This window comes from Paramisgurnus dabryanus, chromosome 17 (assembly GCF_030506205.2).
Source record: "Paramisgurnus dabryanus chromosome 17, PD_genome_1.1, whole genome shotgun sequence".
NCBI lineage: Eukaryota > Metazoa > Chordata > Actinopteri > Cypriniformes > Cobitidae > Paramisgurnus > Paramisgurnus dabryanus.
Genome location: NC_133353.1, coordinates 9412790 through 9432855, shown reverse-complemented (window position 1 = coordinate 9432855; position 20066 = coordinate 9412790). Strand labels below are relative to the sequence as shown.

General features: G+C 38.2%; 2 protein-coding genes across 6 annotated transcripts in view; one reads left to right on the top strand and one right to left on the bottom strand.

Annotated features, from left to right (window-relative positions):
- Positions 1 to 907: 907 nt before the first annotated feature.
- Positions 908 to 6006, bottom strand: zbtb42 (zinc finger and BTB domain containing 42). 4 transcript variants are annotated; one of them, XM_065255157.2, is made up of 2 exons: positions 5882 to 6006; positions 908 to 4705 (listed from the first exon to the last, which is right to left on the bottom strand). In XM_065255157.2, the coding sequence occupies exon 2, from the start codon at positions 4689 to 4691 to the stop codon at positions 3129 to 3131; it is 1563 nt and encodes a 520-aa protein (XP_065111229.1). In that variant the 5' UTR covers positions 4692 to 4705; positions 5882 to 6006; the 3' UTR covers positions 908 to 3128. The 4 variants fall into 4 exon arrangements, with proteins under 4 accessions (XP_065111229.1, XP_065111219.1, XP_065111233.1 ...); XM_065255147.2 differs by having other exon boundaries at positions 908 to 4708; positions 5882 to 5992; XM_065255161.2 differs by lacking the exon at positions 5882 to 6006 and adding an exon at positions 5155 to 5788.
- A 4441-nt stretch (positions 6007 to 10447) lies between these two features.
- The window catches only part of akt1 (v-akt murine thymoma viral oncogene homolog 1), a 33161-nt gene continuing 23542 nt past the window's right edge, over positions 10448 to 20066 (top strand). Inside the window, exons 1-2 of one of the 2 annotated variants that reach the window (XM_065255142.2) lie at positions 10448 to 10633; positions 14178 to 14287. In XM_065255142.2, coding sequence (XP_065111214.1) covers positions 14233 to 14287 — 55 coding nt within the window. In that variant the 5' untranslated portion in view covers positions 10448 to 10633; positions 14178 to 14232. Of the gene's footprint in view, positions 10634 to 14174; positions 14288 to 20066 lie in introns of both variants that reach the window. The other variant, XM_065255141.2, reaches the window with a different exon arrangement.

Below are 20066 nucleotides of genomic sequence, written 5' to 3'. Positions count from 1 at the left end.
AATTTGAGACGTAAGGAGAACAATAGAGACGCTGAACTACCAACTCCAGACAAAAGAGTCAGTGGGATGGGACCGGGGGTATTTGGGGGCAGTTTTCTCTCCGAGCGTGTGGTCTCTTTGGGGGCAGGGTCATGGGAATCCCATCGCAAGGCAGCTGGATTTCTTTAGATGTGCAGTGGAAGAATAATTAGGATCTCATTCGGTAAGAGAACGACTCTGAGATTCCAGATTAGCTGTGGACTTCAGTTCTTCCGACCGGACCGATGGTTTGATCAGAATGCAAATGAGGATCCAGCGTGAGAGTTTCTCATGAAAGAAACATTCAGTGTAGAAATAAAGGCACGGTTACGTGCATGTGGGTGATTCATTGTTATTTGGAAATGTATCTTCAATTAAAAGAAACTTATAAAAAGAAATTTGCTGTAAACATATAGTTATATAGAAATATATAGACTGATGAGATCCATAATTCATCACCTAGAAGCAGGAGTGTTTTCTGCACTGTAAAAATGCAGCATGAAGTTAAAATTCAAGCTACTATTTTAAGTTTTGACCTGTGATAAGTTGTAGACATAACTTATAAAATCAAGCTGAAATTGTTTAACTTAATTTTTTAAGTTAAATTAACATAAAAATATATTTTATACAGTGTACACAAAAACTGTCACACATTGGAAACTGAATGTTTTGACCAATGAATAAATTTCCTTGACTTTTCCAGTTAATTGTGTTTAGTGTGTAAGGATTTTCTTTTAATCATTTTTACAAAGATAAATTTACTGAAGAAATCTTGAAGAGCTGAACGTAACTACAATCATTTATATGACTTCCCGTGACTTTTAATCATTCAAAATTAAGATGTTTTTATCAATTTTTTACTGATCAGGGTTCAAAATATGGGAATGAGACACAAATCAAACACAATGATTTCACAGAAAATGCTGTTTAATCTAAGCTTAATCGAAAGAAAGATTGACATAAAGATTGTCACTTAACACACACACATACATACGCACACACGCGCAGGCTCACATCTCTGGTGTGCCCAATAATAAGAAAAAGAAACACACAAAAAAATGCCAGAAAATAAATTAAAGAATTCCAAGCAAGCTCAAATCAAACAGATTGTCATCTACATTCACTAAAGGATTTACAATGAAGCAACTCTTTCCTATAAAATATGTTTTTTGTTTTATAAAAAAAATTATATTACATCTAATGGCACTTCTACACGCTCTATGAAAAAGTCCTCAACTTAGTAACATCTCATATCTTACAAGTCAAAATTCTGAGATACAAGAAACAAATCAATAAATATTACTTTTACTGTATGATTATATAATTTCACAGTCTGAAAATGTAGAAGACAATAATCCAGTATTAATTTACAAAGACTGTATTGAGAAATTCATGTGACTTGTTTTTAAACCTCACATTTTTTCTTATTGCATTAATCCATCAGTTTTCCTGATGTTATGATCTGTCATTACGACAGGTGCGTTCATCCTCAATTCAACAGCACATACTGTATGAGTAAATACATTAAACAAACATTCAAGAAACGTTTTTTTTTTTTATATTTCAGTATGTTTTGTGAAAAGCACGAAAAACAAAGAAATACATCAACAAGAATCAAATTCATCAGAAGTACCAGCATGTGAAATCTTATGGATTTGTTTGCACACAAATTCCAGTGAAACCATTTGAAATATAAACACAGACCTTAAAGTACAAAGAGAGATTTGTGCATTAAATGTGCAAAAATAAAAACCGAGTTCATTGCTTTAACAGCAGATAAAGATGCACACTTGCTTTCATCTGTAGTTCCTGAAGAAACAGCTTGATAACGTCATTATCGTGAGTCTTTTCCAGGTAGATTATTAGTCTCCGGATCAATCGGATCTTTGTGCTTGTGAACCAATAGTATCTCTGATATCTAGCAGATGTCAAAAAACAGGGCTTTTAATCCTGGAAGACTCGAATCAATGTCAAATATTGCAGCTTTTACCAGAGGTTTCAGTCGTACTTGACTCCAAATGAAATGTGACATAATGATTTCATCAAATACATATCTACAATAAATATACAGTTAGAAATAGCAGCCTAGAGTATATCAGTGTTGTAACTATAATGTGAACGTGTACGCTGAAGAGAAGTGCTTATAAGCATCAATGAAGTCAAACCTCATTAAACAGAGACAATGAAACCAGGTACCACATACAGCAATTCATCAATAATCCTATAATGTTAAAGAAAACGTACCGACACCATCTCTAGCTTCTACAGTAAACCCTGAACCAAAACAACTAATAAATAAACTACTCAAGTTTTCTCAGGACCGATGAAATATACAGCAGAACTTGGATTTGTTTAGTGCACACTACTGTTACTATCTAACCATAAACACTCCAGCGTCATATTAAATCAAAATAATGACAAGTCAACAAATCAATCGCTTCATTCAATCAGCAAATAAGAAAGACAAATCTGAAAGAATGAAGAGAAACTCAGTAGATATTAGAAGAAGACAGAACTGTAAAGTAAGATCAACCTGTCCTTCATTCAAACTGATCATCTGAAAAATGTCTTCAGTAAGTCATGATGACACAATCTCAAAAAAGAAACGATTTCAATGTCTATTATAACATTGCCAAGTGCAGAAACTTTAGTAATAGACCCTTCAGTAGATTTACACAAAACTAAAACATCTCCAAAATGATAAGTGAATAAATACAAAAAATCTGGATGCAGTGAAATCAGTGAAAAACTTCTCTCTGTCATGGTGGTAAATCACATTTCATGACGTCTCCATCAATAAATTATAGCTGCAAAAGCAAATCCTCAAACCTTAGATCTCAAGGTTTAAATACATTACAAACACACACACACACACACACACACACGAGAGGTCAGCATCCAAGTGCATCAAACTTGACAAAATGATTGCTGGGGTATTACTGTCACCAATGAACAAACTGACATCCCCCTGCAAAATACTGGATAACATTAGTAATATATTCAGGTCACAACTTGGACACGTTTGTAAAAGTGACAATGAGGTTTTTATACAAAAGCGTGTGCTGCGGCCGCCAGTGTAGAGATGAAGTGATTGTGACACACAGGAGCTTTTATCCAATAGGAAGAGTTTTCACAAGGCCGCAGTGAAACTTGCGAATGTGTCGGTACAGATCGCCCGACTGAGTGAAGCGTCGCTCGCACCACTTGCAAGCGTGCGGCTTCTCCCGCGTGTGCACCACGGCGTGCCGGCTCAGGTTGTGGGAATACTGGAAGCTCTTTCCGCACTGGCCGCACGTGTAGGGCTTCTCGCCGGAGTGCGTGCGCTCGTGCCGCTTCAAGGTGTACATGCACGAGAAGGTCTTGCCGCACTGCGAGCAGGTCGGCACGGAACCGTCGGGCGACAGTTTGGAACGCACGCCGTCTTTCTCCCGGAAGTGAGAGCTGAGGTGCAGCTGCAACACGTGGGGGCTCGGGAAGACTTTGCTGCACAGCGGACAGACGCACACCTGCCGTCGACCCCCCACGGGTAACAGGACCCCGCTGGACGTGGAGATGTCCGAAGAGGCCAGATCGTCCTCCTCTTCCCCCTCGCTGTCCCCGAGCAGCCGGCCTCCCCCCTCGCCGGCCTCGCGCCGATGACGGTGAACGTTCACCCCCATCCCATCCCCCTCGCCCTCCCCCTCCATCAGGTCATCGTCCGGGGGGAGCAGGGCGGCCGAGGTCGGGCCGCCGTTGCCGGGGAAGAGGGCGGCGAACCCTGTCACCACTGAGTTCCTGGTGCTATTCCCAAAGCGCCGGCTCTCGGGGCTCACGGGTTCGCTGTCGCCGTGCTCTGACAGAAAGTCATGTTCGTCTTTAACAAGTGGCTCAGTGCCCTGCTGCTGGCTGTCGAGGGCCAGCTGTCCCGAGACGTAGGAGGGGTGAAAGGCATCTCGGCTCGACAGAGGCTTGAAAGACAAATCCAGAGCGCAGTCCGTGTCATCCGACGCCCGAGACCTCTGGGACACGAGGACGGCCGAACCACTGACATCGGCTTTTGTTTTTCCAGCTGTTTGGACGCGGGGCTCGGCCTCGGCTGACACATAATTGACACCTACATGGTCCGGGGACCCGTCAGGGTGACCGTTCGCCTTCTGCCTGACCGGCGTGAGCTTTTCGCAATGCGCGAGGGCGCTCGTGTCACAGTCGTCTGGCGTGTGGGCTCTCGGGGGGGCGTGCGTCGCCGACCCCCCCGCCCTGTCGGAAGAGATCTCCCTGTCCGAAGTGCCCATAATCATGCCGTCTCCGATCCTGTCGTCCAGAGAGCACAGTTCCTTATCCTTTAACTTTCCTTTGCACACTTTCACGATGTCGTACATGTGCAGGTAGCTGGCGGCGGCCAGGACGTCCTCCACGGGCAGCGCTCCGAACTCAAGTTTTCCCTCGTACATAAATTCGAGGAGCAGGCCGAAAGCGGGGGCCGTGACGATGTCGCTGTTCAGATGCACCACCTCCCTTTTGTCCAGCTGGTCTCTGTAGAAGAGGTGAAAGTACATGCTGCACGAGGCCAGCACGGCTCTGTGCGCCTTGAATCGAGCGTCTCCGACGAGCACGGTGCAGTCGCAGAGGAAACCCTGGAGCCTCTGCTGACTCAGGCACTGCAGTAACTGCCGGCTGTGGTCTGGGAACTCCATTCTTCTTCCGTAACCTGCTGGAAAACAGGAAAAACTGGATGTTAAACAAACGCCGGGTAGCCATTCACAACACGCAGACCTGACGACGCATCTACAGGCCAGTGGAGACAAACAAAAGTGCACCCAACCCACTGAGCGATGCATTAAAAATGAGGAAAAAAAAGGCAGACAATGCAGAAAGGACTATTCAAATGAGCGCTTACAATGAAATCGTTTCAAAGAAAACACAACTTTCATCTCACAGAGAAACGTAGCGCTCTTCATTCAGAAACTTCAGCTCAATGTCATAACTATGTGCAAAAGCAGAAATCCTACACGTACAGTTTTTGCTTTAAATCAAAAGTCTGTCAACTGTCCAAACTGTCCAATTCTAGAAAAACCAACTAGTTAAATCAGTTACAGTAGAACAAAGAGATCCTCAAACAGTTTCTGAAGATATAAATGAAACAGAAAAGAAACATACCGTCCTGTAGCAGAGCTTACAGAGGTTGATCGAGAGTTTGAACAGTGAATGAGAGAAATCCAGCCATGAGCAAACACCTCTCACATCTCCAAACACTTCACAAACATGAAGAACATCAGCAAACTAAACGCGTGAGAGCAGCAGACGCCTGAACGCGACTCTCTATCTCGCGTCCATGTGAGCAACTGAGTGTGTGAGCTCTGTGTGTGTGCGCGTGCATGAGTGGTGTGTGTGTGTGTAACTGGTAGAGTCAGCTGCTCTGACATCAGTCTCAAACCTCCAGCTGTGTTTTTATGCCATATGTTCCTTCGAGTCACAAACTTCTCTCACATTTAACACTATTATCATTATAACGCGAGACTTTATAAGTTTTGAAAACAGAAATAAGCTCATAACCAGATACTTTTAGTCGAAAACTAACTTATTTAAGGCGATTGAACGAGCATTACATCACTCGACACCGTACATGGACTTTTGATTAATAATATTAAACGCGTCTCTGTTCCTCTCTTACTCTTTCATTTAGATGAAACATTAGGGAAACTCATAAATTCCACGTTAAATCGATCAAATACAAAGTTGAGATATCGCGTAGTGTGATGTGAAGAACAGATGATCGCGTCACAGAAACTCCAAGAGTGTCGCGGATCAAACGCGCCCGCGCCGCGCCAATACAATGTATCACGCGTTCAGTTTACAATAACTTTACCTCAAAGCAAATACTCACAGAGACACGAGACTGGTGCGCATTCAGATGTTCAGATCTTCTCTCATGACTCTGTGTCCAGATGTTAAAAGTCTCTCTCTCCCTCTCTCTCTCTCTTGTCCTCGAGTCCGGTGCGATCGCGCGCGTGTTTGTCAGGCAGGTTGTTAAAGGTCCAGTCTCGCGATAACACAGAGTGTACATTACTGCACACTCAAACTGGCCCAGTAAGCAGCAGTGTTCACTTACAGGACACCTGGGCATTTCTGGGAACTCTGTTTAGATTTATTGAAGAGATTTAAGAAATGTTTATTGTGCCTGTGAGTTCAAAATATACTCTTTTAAAATATAATGTAAAAGTGGAATCTCAAGAGATGAGTATTTATTTATTTCTTTGAACATTAGTCTGTTTGATAAAGTTTCTTTCATGTGCCAGGTGCCTCTTTAAAACATGTTTGTTGAGCACAATGCTAGAGAAGTGCGGAGACATTTTCAAATACATGAAGAGGAACTTAAGAGCATCAGTATAAGAGAAAACTGGCTTTCTCCAGAAACCTAAGTGCTATTTTTTGGAAAGGCCTCTGTAGGTGCTTGAGCTGAGAAAGTTATTTTGAATTATCACAATCCATCCAGTCTAAATGCATTCCACTCATTCAATACATTTAAGTGTATAATTAGAGCTCTTTTGAGACACTTCCCCCTCCTCTGTGGTCATTGTTGAGAGCGCTGATGTGTTGTGTGCTCCCAGTTTTCTGGGATCTAATCGGAGCTAATCCTGCTCTGAACTGGAATGTCTTGGCACTAACTTCTGTCGAAATTCTCCCTAAAGTTACTCTGGTTTAGATTTTTCATGTGGTAACAGCTGTACTGAGTGTTACATTTGGCACAAAGACATTATTTTAACTATTAGTTTTAATGCCCATCAGCTGCTTCAAATTGATCTTCTTATCATTTACAAAAAGTTTTATTTTTAAATAATTGAATTATGACATTGTTTGGCACACTTAGAAGAAGCTCCAAAATAGGATAAGATGCAAAAACCACTTAATTTTCATTTTATGAAAGGTAAAAATATCTATAACATATGTAAAAGCGTATCCACACATTTAAGTGTTTGCATTGTACATAACAATTGTTATTCTTCATTGTTTTTAATGGCCTTTGTTGGGCATATATTACTTCTACATCTCTCCCTCACTGTTACTCTCAAACTTTTCAAGTGTTTCTGTTTTTCCAAGATGATTCGTTCTTGCGCTGGCAATCCTCATTTGTTTCTCCATAAGTTGGATTGTATAGAAGCATCTGCTAAATGAATAATGTAAATGTGATTCCAATAAAACTATCCACCAAAGATATTACAGCATCATGCAGGAGTCACACAGCAGTGCTATAATTCACAGAACCGCTACAGAACCACATAGTAACAGGGCTATTTTGGGATTTGTGATCTATATGAACGCTCAAACTGTTGTTGATCCTGTAGGCGCAGTGAAGACGTGAGCAGGGAGTTGCAGCTGCTAAGCTTTTGCCCTCTGCAACTGTTTGGGTCACCTTTTGCCCAAACTCCAGCTGTCGAACGCTTTGAAAGGGCCATTTAAAGCGCCTCCGAAGGGCTGTTTAAGAAGAATGTCCTTTACAATACTGTATTTCTCTTCTTCTAGTAGTTAATGTGTACATTTGAGTAGACAGAGGACTGCTCTTTCACAAGAGATGCCCCCCCAAAAAGTCTTGCTATTATATGTACATTTTAATATATGAGAGAACGGGGCTTGTTGTCACAGTGTTATTGTATCGTAGCTTTGCACACAATTGTCTCAATTTTATTTAAGTAAATTGTACAATTTTTCAAAGATGAATAATTAACCAAATTGAAAAACTCTAAGTGAATTAAAACGACGTTTTAAAATGAAAAGTGGAATTTTGAGGCTTTTTGATTTATAGGCTATTTTCTCAAAAGTTGACAAAAGTGATTCATTTAGCAGATGTAAGTTTAAAATGTATAACATGAATATACGGATCATCTTTCACACATGGCCAGCTGGGTTTATTATCATCTGCCTCTGACAGCATTATGAACAAAAGAAAAAATAACTGCATCCACAAACAATTTCATCTTTTTATCTTTTTATAGTCTACAAAAATGTACTGTTGAATTAATAAATGTTTAATTCACTAATTCATTAAATTCACTAATTCATTATTTCAAATGTTTATAAGTGTAATCATGCACATGTCAAAGTACACAAAAAGAGCAAATCACAGAATCAACATTAAATAAAGCCATTGACAGTTAAACTGCTCTGTTCTGTCTGAGTTTTCACAAAACTTCTCTGAAGACTGATGGAAATGCAGCACTGTTGCTGTGAGCAGGAATGTCAGGCCCCTGCGTTTCATTCATTCATCCAGAGAGAGAGAAAAAGAGGGAGTTTGGTTGTAGTTTGTGGATAGTGTGTTTACGGGTTACACAATGCTGTTGTTGTGTATCCAGAGCAGCTCCGAATGACAGCTCGAGGTTCTCACAGGACAGATGAAGGGAGGGGGGACTCAGTTTTTTCTCTCTCTTTTCTCATCAATGGCATTCCGACCCGACCCGACCCTCTCTTTCCTCTTCCCTGACAAAAGCATCACATTCCTCCAGTGTTCTCTGGCCCGGCCCATCTACAATCTCTCTGGATCATTCACAAACACACACAGACAGACAATCTGCTTCTCAGCACTGAATATCTACTGGGAATTACCCATCAAACAGTACAGATTCCTGACTCCAGAGTCCAGCTCAATGCAGGATGCAATTCCACTCCATAACCAAACTGATTATTATAAAACCATTCATATTAACACAAGAGCTAAATGTTTTAAGTGATATATATAAAGATTTGTTACTTACTGAAAGTCCTCATCTAATAAAATCAAATACACAATTTTTAACCAATTGTTGGGTATGAAAATAATATGAATTTTTCATAGTGACACCCTTTCACTTCCATTGAAACCATTGTTTAAATTCATTGATGTTAAACCTCTAAAGAAAATTTACTGCAATCTTTTAAATAAAAAATCTAATGTTTTTGTTAAAATATACTTTATTGATTTATTATATTTGTAAAATTTTATGGAAAAAAGTAAATATGCCTCAGAAAACAAATCTTGCACTTTTAATTATTACTCCGCTTAATCTATATCCAGAGGATAATTTTATTGCTGAGAGTTTTCTCTTTCTTGACTCACGAGCCTTAGATGGATTTTTCACCTCTGTCTCAGATGTTTCTGGAAATAAAGTCAATTGTTGATGTAAAGAGTCTAGAGCTCTTTAGTTTCGCTACCTTTTGTTTAAAATAATTTGATAAGGAGTTAATTAATTAATATTGAGATTTTAAATATTTAAATGATATTGAAGACATTTTTTGTAGTTTTGAGTCTTCATTTGTTGTCCATTTAATTTCATTAAAGTCTTGAATTTTTTTTATATATTTCTGTAGAGTTTCACTCCACAAAATGAGTAATCTAGCAAGATTTAGCAAATACTTGTATGAATTTATATGAGGAGTTATGCAGAATTAATCTGTATATAAGGCAAACAGAGGTAATATATTGACATCTGCAAGTTTTTCTGTTCATACGATCTGGAATAAATGTGGTGCTACTGAGGCCATTTCCAGCTCATGTCCATCTGCATCACATTAATGAAAGCAGAGATCATGTGAACGAGAGGAGATCTTTGCCGTCTTCTCATTATGAACACTTAGAGGTCACATAAAGACACAGCATACAGAATTATACATAAAAACATAATGATGGGCTGGACACTTTTAGACAGACACACAAAAGATAATGTATTTAATGGGCTCTCATCTGGACAGACCCAAGAGTGAATAAAGCCTTTAGACATTTACAGCAGGAAAATGAGCCATAACTCTTTACAGCCAAGATTATATGTTATAATATTAAATAATGCCATTGACCTCCTGAAATGTAAAAAGAATATAGCAAAAATTGAAACATTATCATGAAACTTACCAAAATGTGTCCTAATGTACTGTTATTTCTTTACTTTATCCAGCTCATGCAAATATTTCTAAAGCTAATGTACTACTTAAAAATAGTTTTTTTTTTTTTTAGCATATGTGTTAAAATCCATCAGTACTGTGGTGCAGTATTTAATCTGTGAAGTAGAAACTGAAGTAACAACATCACACTTCATGTCAGATGTGTCTAATAAACAACTCACAGACATTTAAGCAAAATTCATAACATTATGGTTTGATTTATTTACTAAGCTATTTTGTTATAGTGTATATGTTTTGAATGTTGTATATTTTATGGCTGTAGTGTTTTGGCTGTTGTGACAATACTCCAATAATCTATACTGTAAATAGAGTAAACTCTAATAATTTTCTGAAACTTTGAATTATGTTTCTACTGTTTGATCCAACATGTATTTTCTCTAAAGTTGGTTTAGAAATTGAATTGAAACGTGTATTTAGTCATTTATTTTCAGCCTGATGAATTGCTCATCTCTGCAATAATCTACTGTACTGTAATCTGGTGTGTCAGTAACAGGGTGTGCTTTAGGACCGCGCGCTCTTCTCTCCGCGGACGCGCGCCTCGCGCTGTGGGCAGCTGTTGTGGAGTGAAGGCGAAGACGCGCTCGTGCTCATGAAAACACTCGTGTCTGTTTCCCGTGGAAATAAATCAGGCAGCAGATCCGCGAGCTCATCCACAGACATGATCCGTGCTCACCTGTGATCCATCAGTCTGATCTCTCTCCTCTGCCACGTGAGTTATTATCAGACAGACACACACACCGTGCAGGACTGATGCGCTTTTTCTCCCTCACAGGCCCCACTCAAACCTTTAACTCTCACATTAAACTGGTTTAGCTGCTGGTTAAACTTGTTAACTGTAGTGTCTGTGTTACTTTAAGTGTCTCAGTTGTTATTTTGTATCACTTCAGAGCGCGTACACGCGCAGGCCCAGTGTTTCTTTTTCTTCACTGTAACTTTGTACACACTTTATAAAAAGCGGATTTTCAGTTTCCTGAGAGTAGTACAGTGTTCACAAACTACATATGTTGTAAAGTACTGTAAAAATTTTTGCTTTACAGAAGAGATTTTAACATCAAACTACAGTGTTTCTTCAACATGATGTATTATTTGAAGTTAGTGCCATGTAGAAACAATGCTTCATGCTTCCTGTAGTTCTTAAAGAGATGCTAAATGATAACAGGGTTTACCTGTGTTCACCTTGATGTGCACTATAAATCACATTAAATAAAAGTGTTTGAAATGGTACATAAATTGTGATAGTACTTTGGTTCCATGATGTTATTGTATTTATTATGTATACAAATAACCTAACCCTAATCACTATGTGAGTATCATTCAGCCAAACTCTTGCACGCATAGTTACCTGCTCATTTACACATACACAAACAGGAACTGGTTTAGGTGATGTCTTTAGTTGTTTGTGCTGTGACTTCATTTGCTCACAATGGATTGTGTTACTTCTGCTTTGATTGATTGATTATTGCTGATTATAGTGCAGCAGGATCTGTGAATCTGATTTCATTGACTGATCGCTTCAGATTAATTTCTTGATACAGATAAGGTATTGGTCTATTTCATTACAAATTCATCTACATGATGTGAGCCAGACAAATGAAAGTGTGCTAGTAGAAAAAACTTTAAATGTAGAATGCAGGTTTGTAAACATGGTTTGTGGTGACTAGTGTGGTAAGTTATTGGCTGTATAAAGCATTCAACCAATAAGTCAAAGTTGAATGACGATGTACAACTAAAAGTCAATTTTGCTTGAGCAGTCTCATAAATTTTCAATTTTAAGAAGATTTTTTTTATTTATTTGTACAAATAACAGTTCCTGCCAGTGATCAATATATCATCCTGAAGCAAAAGATCCAGACATGATCTAAGCCTGACCCAGTTCTCATATAGTAAAGATCATTTGAGTGATGATGAAAATATTTATGCTATACACTCAATCAAATATGCTGATGACAACATTTCATACATGATCGGATCAAATAAAAATAAACCTTTTTAGAACTTATTCACTTCCTTTTATGCGGCATCCTTGTGGATTAAGTTTAAGAAAGAGGGCCTTTATAAGTCACAGGTATCTTATAACAATTGCATGAGTATCCTGGTAAAAAAAAAGGTGGAGTAGTGATAATGAGTTATTCTTTATGACAAGAGTGCAATTCCTTCCAGCTTCCTCTTTGATCTATAAATTCACTTGTAGACTGGATACGTCACAAAATATTATCATTAATCCGCTATCAGTCAAACAAAAATGTCTTTCTTTTATTCCTTTGCTGTTTTTATATTACGTGTTCTTTCTTATTACAGCTTTATTTATTTGCCATTGTTGTATTCTAATGTACCCAGAGTATGGATATAAAGTATTTATTTATTCATTCATTTAGTTACTCTTCAATCTTCCATGGTGAAATATCAGTAAATACCGTCTGTCGGTCCTCAGGCATTCGACCTGATCGGCTGGATAATGGATGTAACTGCTTTTTGGCTAGCAGTAAATTTTTCTTTGTAGGAGAACTTTCAGGTTTTTTGGGTAGCGCTGATGCTAATGTGGCACCAGTAGCTGTGCAGAATGTCAGGAATGCTTTTGGAAATGTGCTCAGACACAGTAAGATGTGTTGTGTGCATTAGTGGTTAGAGAGACAGACTGTGACGCAAAACGACATCATCTGACCGGCCTTGCCTCTTTGTTTGCGGAGAAAACACTTGTACTCGCTCTGAGGTTGATCTCACAAACGTTGCAGTGTAGACAGAACACAGAGCAGGTTGTGACTGTGAGTTATCTAGTACTGGTTCAGTCTACTACAGAATATATTATTGTGTATTATTTATTATCAAAACATGTTTACAAACATCACATTCATTGTTACTCTTACTTCAGCATGTACCATAAGTCGTCACTGACAAAAATGAGACCTTAAATTGTGCAAGAGATCAGATTCACCTGGTGCATGATAAAACATAGTTTCAGTATATACGGCATGGTATGACCTGGAGATAATATAATGCTAACCAGTTAGAGCTGGGAGATATTAACCAAATTCATATAGATTTGTGTCTGTGTGTCATGTGAGATGTCACAAACACAAACAGCGTATGATGAAAATCTAATTCAAAGAGAGGGTTTTCCTTCCTGTTTGAAAATATACAGCTGCAGTTTGTCTCGGTTAAGTTCAAGTCCTCGGGTACTCATTCCCATCTCTACACTCTACCCTAGTTGCTATTTGATCGCATTAGGGGCTGCATAACAACTAATCGTTTGCAGAATAAAAGTTTTAGTTTACATTATATATGTGTGTATGGTGTATAATAATTATGTACATATAAAAACACATGCATATTATGTATATGTTTAAGAAATATTTACATGTTTATATACATTTTTTATATTTGTATATAATTCATGTTATATATAAATACTTAATATATACAAAATTTTTTCCATAAAATTATTCATGCATTTGTGTGTATTTATTATATGCAGCTTTAGATCATGTCATCAAAAGCGTTACTGTTTTGTCTTTTCACTTATTCAACCAAAATAAGTGCTATTTTTAATAATAAAATGCTATTTTGTTATTTTCAGATAAATCGTTTCGGTTGCCGAATGTTCGATGCATCCCTAATTATGAATAAACTTTAATATTACTCATGATTTATTAAATACTGAAAAAAAAAGATTCTGTACAATTTCCATTTTACGCCGTATATTTCTATTCATGGTTTCTGTCTTTGAGGCAGTTAATATCTGAATGTAAGTGAGGTCTTTCCTCAATGTTTCGACACATTTGCTGTATGTCTGTGGCCATTTTGGTAAATTTTTGCCCATTCTAAATGAATGATTTACTGTGAAAGGGTCAGACAATGTTCAACACATTTAATGTTATCTTTCTTAAGCACAGGAAGTGTGAGTAATGATGACTGTAGATCTACAATGCAACGTTTGTTTGTCTGTCTGATAGTGAATTGTTATGTTGTCAATCATCGTGCATTAACTCATATTGAGATACTGTAAGTTTGTGTAGCGCATGAATTACTTAATGAAAGACAAAGATTTAATGTCTCATACAAGGTTAAATGTGTTTAATTTAAAACAAAAATGTCTACTTTAAATTCTGTTAAATTCCTTACTAGTTTATACAGACATATAACTATTGTTCTATCAGATAATTCACATATGTTATTCATAGGAGATTTTAAGCATCACTAGTTTAACGTTTAAGTGTTTTGGGAGCTGATATTTCGTGTATGATGTTCTCCAGCAGGTGCTCAGTGAGAGGAGGAGGTGTTGTGCTGAAGATCTCACACGCTGGATTGGAGATGATGACGACAGCAGGTGTGGTGATTGTGAAGGAGGGATGGCTCCACAAGCGAGGTCTGTGCAATATATTTTTAGCTATAATTACAATAAAATACAGCTATAACTGAAATACTGGTATGTTGTTTATAATATTTGTATCGTGAGGTAACTGTTTTATAAAAACAATAAGGTACTTGAGGCAAGTGCTTTCTTGTGAATAAGTTTGAAGTGGCCCTTCAGCCGTGACCCCAGCCTCGAGTATCTTATTGCTTGCATACAACCGGCAGCTAATCTTCAAGTGTATATTTATTACCAAATGTACTTCCCAAAAATGAAGGAAGTGACGAGCAATTTATCATTAAATCTGAGCAGTAAACCTAAATGTAGAATTGTGTGTCTGTTTACACCACAGCTGAGTCCTGTGGTCAGTGATGAACCTTACGTTACAGTAAAAAAAAGATCACACGGTTGAAAAGCTTAACAAACGAACATAGCACAACACTTGTAAGTAAGCCGTGTGATGATGCTTTTGCACTAATATCAGGTGCATCATTTATTTGTTATAAATCATCTTATAATCTGGTCTTTATCATGCTCCAAATAAATAAGAAAATAACCACACATTAAATTGCTTTATTGATTGATTTTTCAGCTTAAAACAATAAACCGTGCTGAACAAATGTATTAAACCACCACCCTGTGGTGCACAGCTTCCCTAAACTAACAATATTGCTCATTAATCCAGGTGTGTGATAGTTGCGTGTGTGGTCAAGGGTGTAGATTTGATTTGAACATTGTCATTTCACTGTATAAATATTAGAAAGGGGTAGAATTACACCCCTGTATGTTGAAATTCATCACAATTGATCTGCAAACAGTTTTTTTCACATACACACTGGTAAATGTGGCTATAATGTTGAATCCTGAGCATTAAAGGGGTCATAACATTAGGAATCAAATTTGTCTTGATCTTTTTATAACCTTTAAATTAAATGTAAAATGTCTGGATACGTGACATAGATGGAGAGATTCCCCCAAAGAAACAATCTGCACATCATCATTTACATCCAATAAAAATTAAACTCCATCCATATCTCTCTGAGGTCACTGAATGTACTTACTGTCCCATCCGCGTTGACCTGTATTTGCCTTTTGTTTTGGACTAAACAAGAATCTGCAAATTCCAAGTTACGTACTTCATTTAAATACTATTTTGCAACTGGTAATGACCCGTTTATCACACCGCAGAACTTTTTGGCCACTAGGGGGCGCTAGAAATGTATTTTCACCGTGATAAATGACATGACACGTCTAGCGCCCCTAGAGGCCACAAGCGCCACAGCACTGTCGCAAAGGAAAAGAAGACAACTCTTTAGGTCACAAAGTCTGCGGTGTGCCTTCCAGCATGGCATATGAATATGATTTTTATGGGTTTTATTTTTTTCAAATGCCAAAAGGCCGTGTTGTAGTTCCATGACGCTACCACAGTGCCACAGTGTCACGTGATATAAGTCTCTCTCTACACTCTTCAAGTAGCCTCCAGTAAAATTCACGGGAAAAAAAAGTGTTCGGGTGCCATACAGGACTTATATATGCAAGCAATATAACATTACTTACTAGTCTAAAAGCATGGCCAAGTCAGCATCGGTCAGAACCCCTCCTCCTCCTCCTTTAGTTCTCGCCAGCGAGTGAATGCTGGCCCAATATAATTGATCCTCATCCTTCTTTTTATTCGGTCACTCTCCTGTTTCTCTTTCTTGTCTCCTCCGACAAAACCTTGGGTTTCTTTTTCTTAGTTAATGCTTCGGCCATGAAAAAAACATCAGGAAAATAAATAGTTGCGCTCTCACATCCAAATTTGAGGAAGTGGAGGAAGTGACGTATGCCGTAAAGCAGATTTTTGTTTTGTGCTCTGGTTACTACCTGAAACCCCAAGTTTAAAAGTACGAGTAAAGGCGATACAGACCCCGTCAGGCTACAGTAGACATGTCATTCAACCTATTTTAAGTCGATGTACCATCACAAGGGTCTTGAAAATATATTATGAAGGTTGAAAATCTACAACATGTCACTTTAATGGGAAAATGCACAAAATAGATTCGAGGAAAATTTTTAATAATTAAATTGAACACCTCAGGGTACATAATAAGAACAAACACATCATGACCCCTTTAAGATTCAAAGATTTGTGAGGAGTGGGTCTGATATCTGCTGGAGTGTCCTGGGAGCTTGACTGTTGTTTGGATTTTTCTGAAACGCAGTATGGACTTGACAACAAAGTAAATAATATCACATCTACTAAGCAGAACTTCAGTTTCGAGTGCCAGATGTCGGTGGTGTGATGGTTTTAGCTGAAGTTACTGTACAGTCCACTGTGACGTCAGGCGTCTGTCTGGTTAACCAGAACAGGAAATTGAGAAGAAACCGTTATTTCCATCTCAGCCTCATCTCAGAGAAAATATGAATGGATGCTTAGCAGACACAGGAACTGTGTTTTACATCACTGAACACATAAAAAAGAATGTCTGCTTAGATGATCATCTGACGAAAACCTTTGTTCATTTCTGAAGTTTTAAACTATACTATTGTAGAAATATTTCATTCAATGGCAGCATAATAGCATAGTTCACCTCTCTCCCCCCAGTACTTTCCTGTCCTCTCCCCTACTGTACTGTCAATTAAAGGCATAAAAATCTCATATTTAACAGTTCACTGTTAAAATCTTGCAGGTTATTTGTCAAATTGAGCTCGCATGACCTTGGCTGATGTTTATTTACATGTACTTAAAATATTCTGCATACGTTTAATTTGTGAAATTCTTGTACGCGCACACACATCTCCATCTCTCTCATTTGTGTGTTTGGCAGGCGTGCTGTCATAGGTCCAGAAACTGCACTTAGTTAAATGTCACAGGAGTCTTTGTGTGTTTGGATGGGACAGCATTCGTCCTCTCGGCGTTCTGGTGGATAGGTGAAGATGTCACGTCACTGTCATTTCACCTTTGCCACAGTCAGGCATCAGACAGACGGTGTGTTTACTGTGTTTGACCTGCTCGCACAGCTCACTGTCCAGTGCCGTATCACACAGAGTTTCATACATCACTGTGGAATCTGACAGCTTCACATCAGCGCAAAGATCTTAGTGTTCATCTGATGACTTCAGACTCACTGATTTCCGCTCTTTTGCTTTCATGAGTAAACACATGTGCTTATGTAGATTTTGTGGAGGATTTTAAGGAAGGTCTGCAGATTTTTGCTTTATAGATGGGAAATGTGTAATATAGAGCTACCAATGTTATTAGATGTAAGCACTATTTGGACAGTAATTGTTTTTTCTCGAGGAGACGTAAGGTATTTTCATCATTTACAGGGGGTAGGCAGTGATCTTATTGCCGTCCGAATCCGGAATTTCTGGCTAAATGACCTGTTTTTTGATGAACACCAAGGTTCTGTGGTATTTAATAGCTGTCCAAATCCAGATCTCTGAGATTATAAAAGCTGATCAATGTAAAAGTCATTCTGCACTTTCTTTTCGACCACTAAAAAGCACCGTATGTCATGCGTTTTGCGTTTATTCTGCACCAGAAATGCATCTTTCTTTGCGAGAAATTTAGGGATGGGACGATTACCGGTTTCACGATTAAACGCGATAACAAAAAACCTGACGGTTAGTATTATCGTTTAAAATGTAATTATCATTACAACCGTGTTTGATTACCGTGATTTTGAAAACTTGTGGTAAATCCTGTCCAGCCAGAATCAGTTTGACGCAGGGCCACATGTAACATAGTTTTTTGCACAAGGCGGCATTTAAGGGATAATGTATTGTATTCATTCACGGTAAACTTATTAGACAGATTGATTTATTTTTTACCACAGAAATAATTTCAGTGACATAAAATATGAAATTGTGATTTTCAAAAATGAAACTTAAAAAAAAAAAAAATTCAATGTGTGTATCAGTTCTTTTTGAATACTCCCATCTAATTTTAACAAAACCATGATAATATTGATAACCGTGATAACTTTGGTTACTGTAATCATGATATGAAATTTTCATACCGTCCCATCCCTAGCAAGCATTTTAAACATTTTCAGAACTGAAATGATAACAGTATATTCACACGGGGCGTAATCGTTAACGCTTGACAGAAGTTGTGTCTGAAGCGTGGCCAATAGCCAATCACAGTGGCCACATCACATGCTCCTCTGTTCTCCAGTCTTGCATAAATGTGATTGGCTGGCTCTGCAGTAATTTTTTTGAATGAGGCGATCTGATTGGCTGACGCATGTGTTGGTGCTTGAAAAGTTGAGAAATGTTGAACTACTTCTGCAAGCAACGACAGTGACGCGACGGCGATGGATCCACAATTCAGTTTGGCAACACATGACGTCACCCATTTAAAGTAAATGAGAATCATTAATGCTTGCCCCCCTTGTGAATGTACCGTGAGAAATATGGACAAAATCTTTCATCGCTCTTCTACCGTGAGAAAAGTTTAAAATGTCTATTATCAGCAACAACAAGTGCTATATCAATTTTTAAAATGTATTAAATTACACAACTGTAGGCTATTCTACATACATTATCAAGTATCCGGGTGATGTGATAAACCACTTTTAACCACCATTTCCACGTGTTTCGAATGATAAACTCACACATCCACCGCAAATTTATCTTCATCGGAATGCATGAGTTTTTATCACGGAGGAGGCATGCAAATCCTGGCATGACATCCTCATAAGAAACGATTACTGTCTGAATAGTGCTTTAGGGGAAAGACCTTATGAAATCTGATCTCACAGAAATGTATATCAATTATTAATTCATACGAAGTGAAAATGTATGATTATTAGAACAAAACAAAAAAACGCCCTTGAAAACAAATCTTACAAAAACTTAAGGATTTGGTCATAGAAATTCATATGAATTAGTCAAATCTGTACGAATAGCTGCGAGAATGTGTTTGATCTGTCGAAATGATGACTGTGTGAATGTGTTGATAAGATGTGTTTGTGTGTACCTGTAGTATCTAGATTTTGGACATTATGATGGGATTTGTTGGGAGTGCAGTGACCGATTGTGTCTGTGATACATTTAAAAGTGTGGCTTTTCATCTTGAATGAATCCAGGTCATTTTGTCTATAAATATTATTGCACCAGCCGAGGGATTTTGTTCATGTTATAAAGAGAATGTGAAGTTTGTTATAGTCACAGTCCAAAAAGTAGATTGCATTGACCTCCTGTTTCAGCTTTATATAACCTATCATCAGTCTCTCATTGCATATCTGTGAATCATGTGATCATATACTGTACATGAATCTGCTCATCTTTAGTTTGGGAAATTTCATGCGAGAGCAGTAGTACATGTAGGTTGCAGCTTTGATCTGTGATGTTCGCTGATCGAGTTGACTTACCTTAAAAACACTTAGGCCCAGTTTCACAGACAAGACCTAAAGCACAGTCCCAGACACAAACAAATCCTGCCCTGTCATATCTTCAAATATACTGCTGTTCAGAGATTCATGCATGTCTGTGGGATGAGTTACGCACTAAAGTGTCATATTTAAAAAATGCAAACAAAGGGTTTATGACGTGTCTGTTTGATGTACAGCTTGTGTCTCATCTCATGTATAGTCAGGGTGACGGGTGTCATTAATGATCATCATGTGATCACCTGGGGGGCTGGTGGTCTTTTCTGGGTGTGTCTGTATACAGTATGCATGGGTGTATCTCAAACTGAAATGTACACTCATCATGTGTCTGTATCAAATTTCCAATCTTTGTTGTAGTAAAAAATTGATGCCTGAAGCTTTGAACCTTTTCTGTAATTTACTATTCTTTACGTTTTCCC

Bases quoted from the DNA above. Each gene is read 5' to 3' on its own strand.
- zbtb42 (XM_065255157.2), bottom strand. From the start codon at position 4,691: ATGGAGTTCCCAGACCACAGCCGGCAGTTACTGCAGTGCCTGAGTCAG.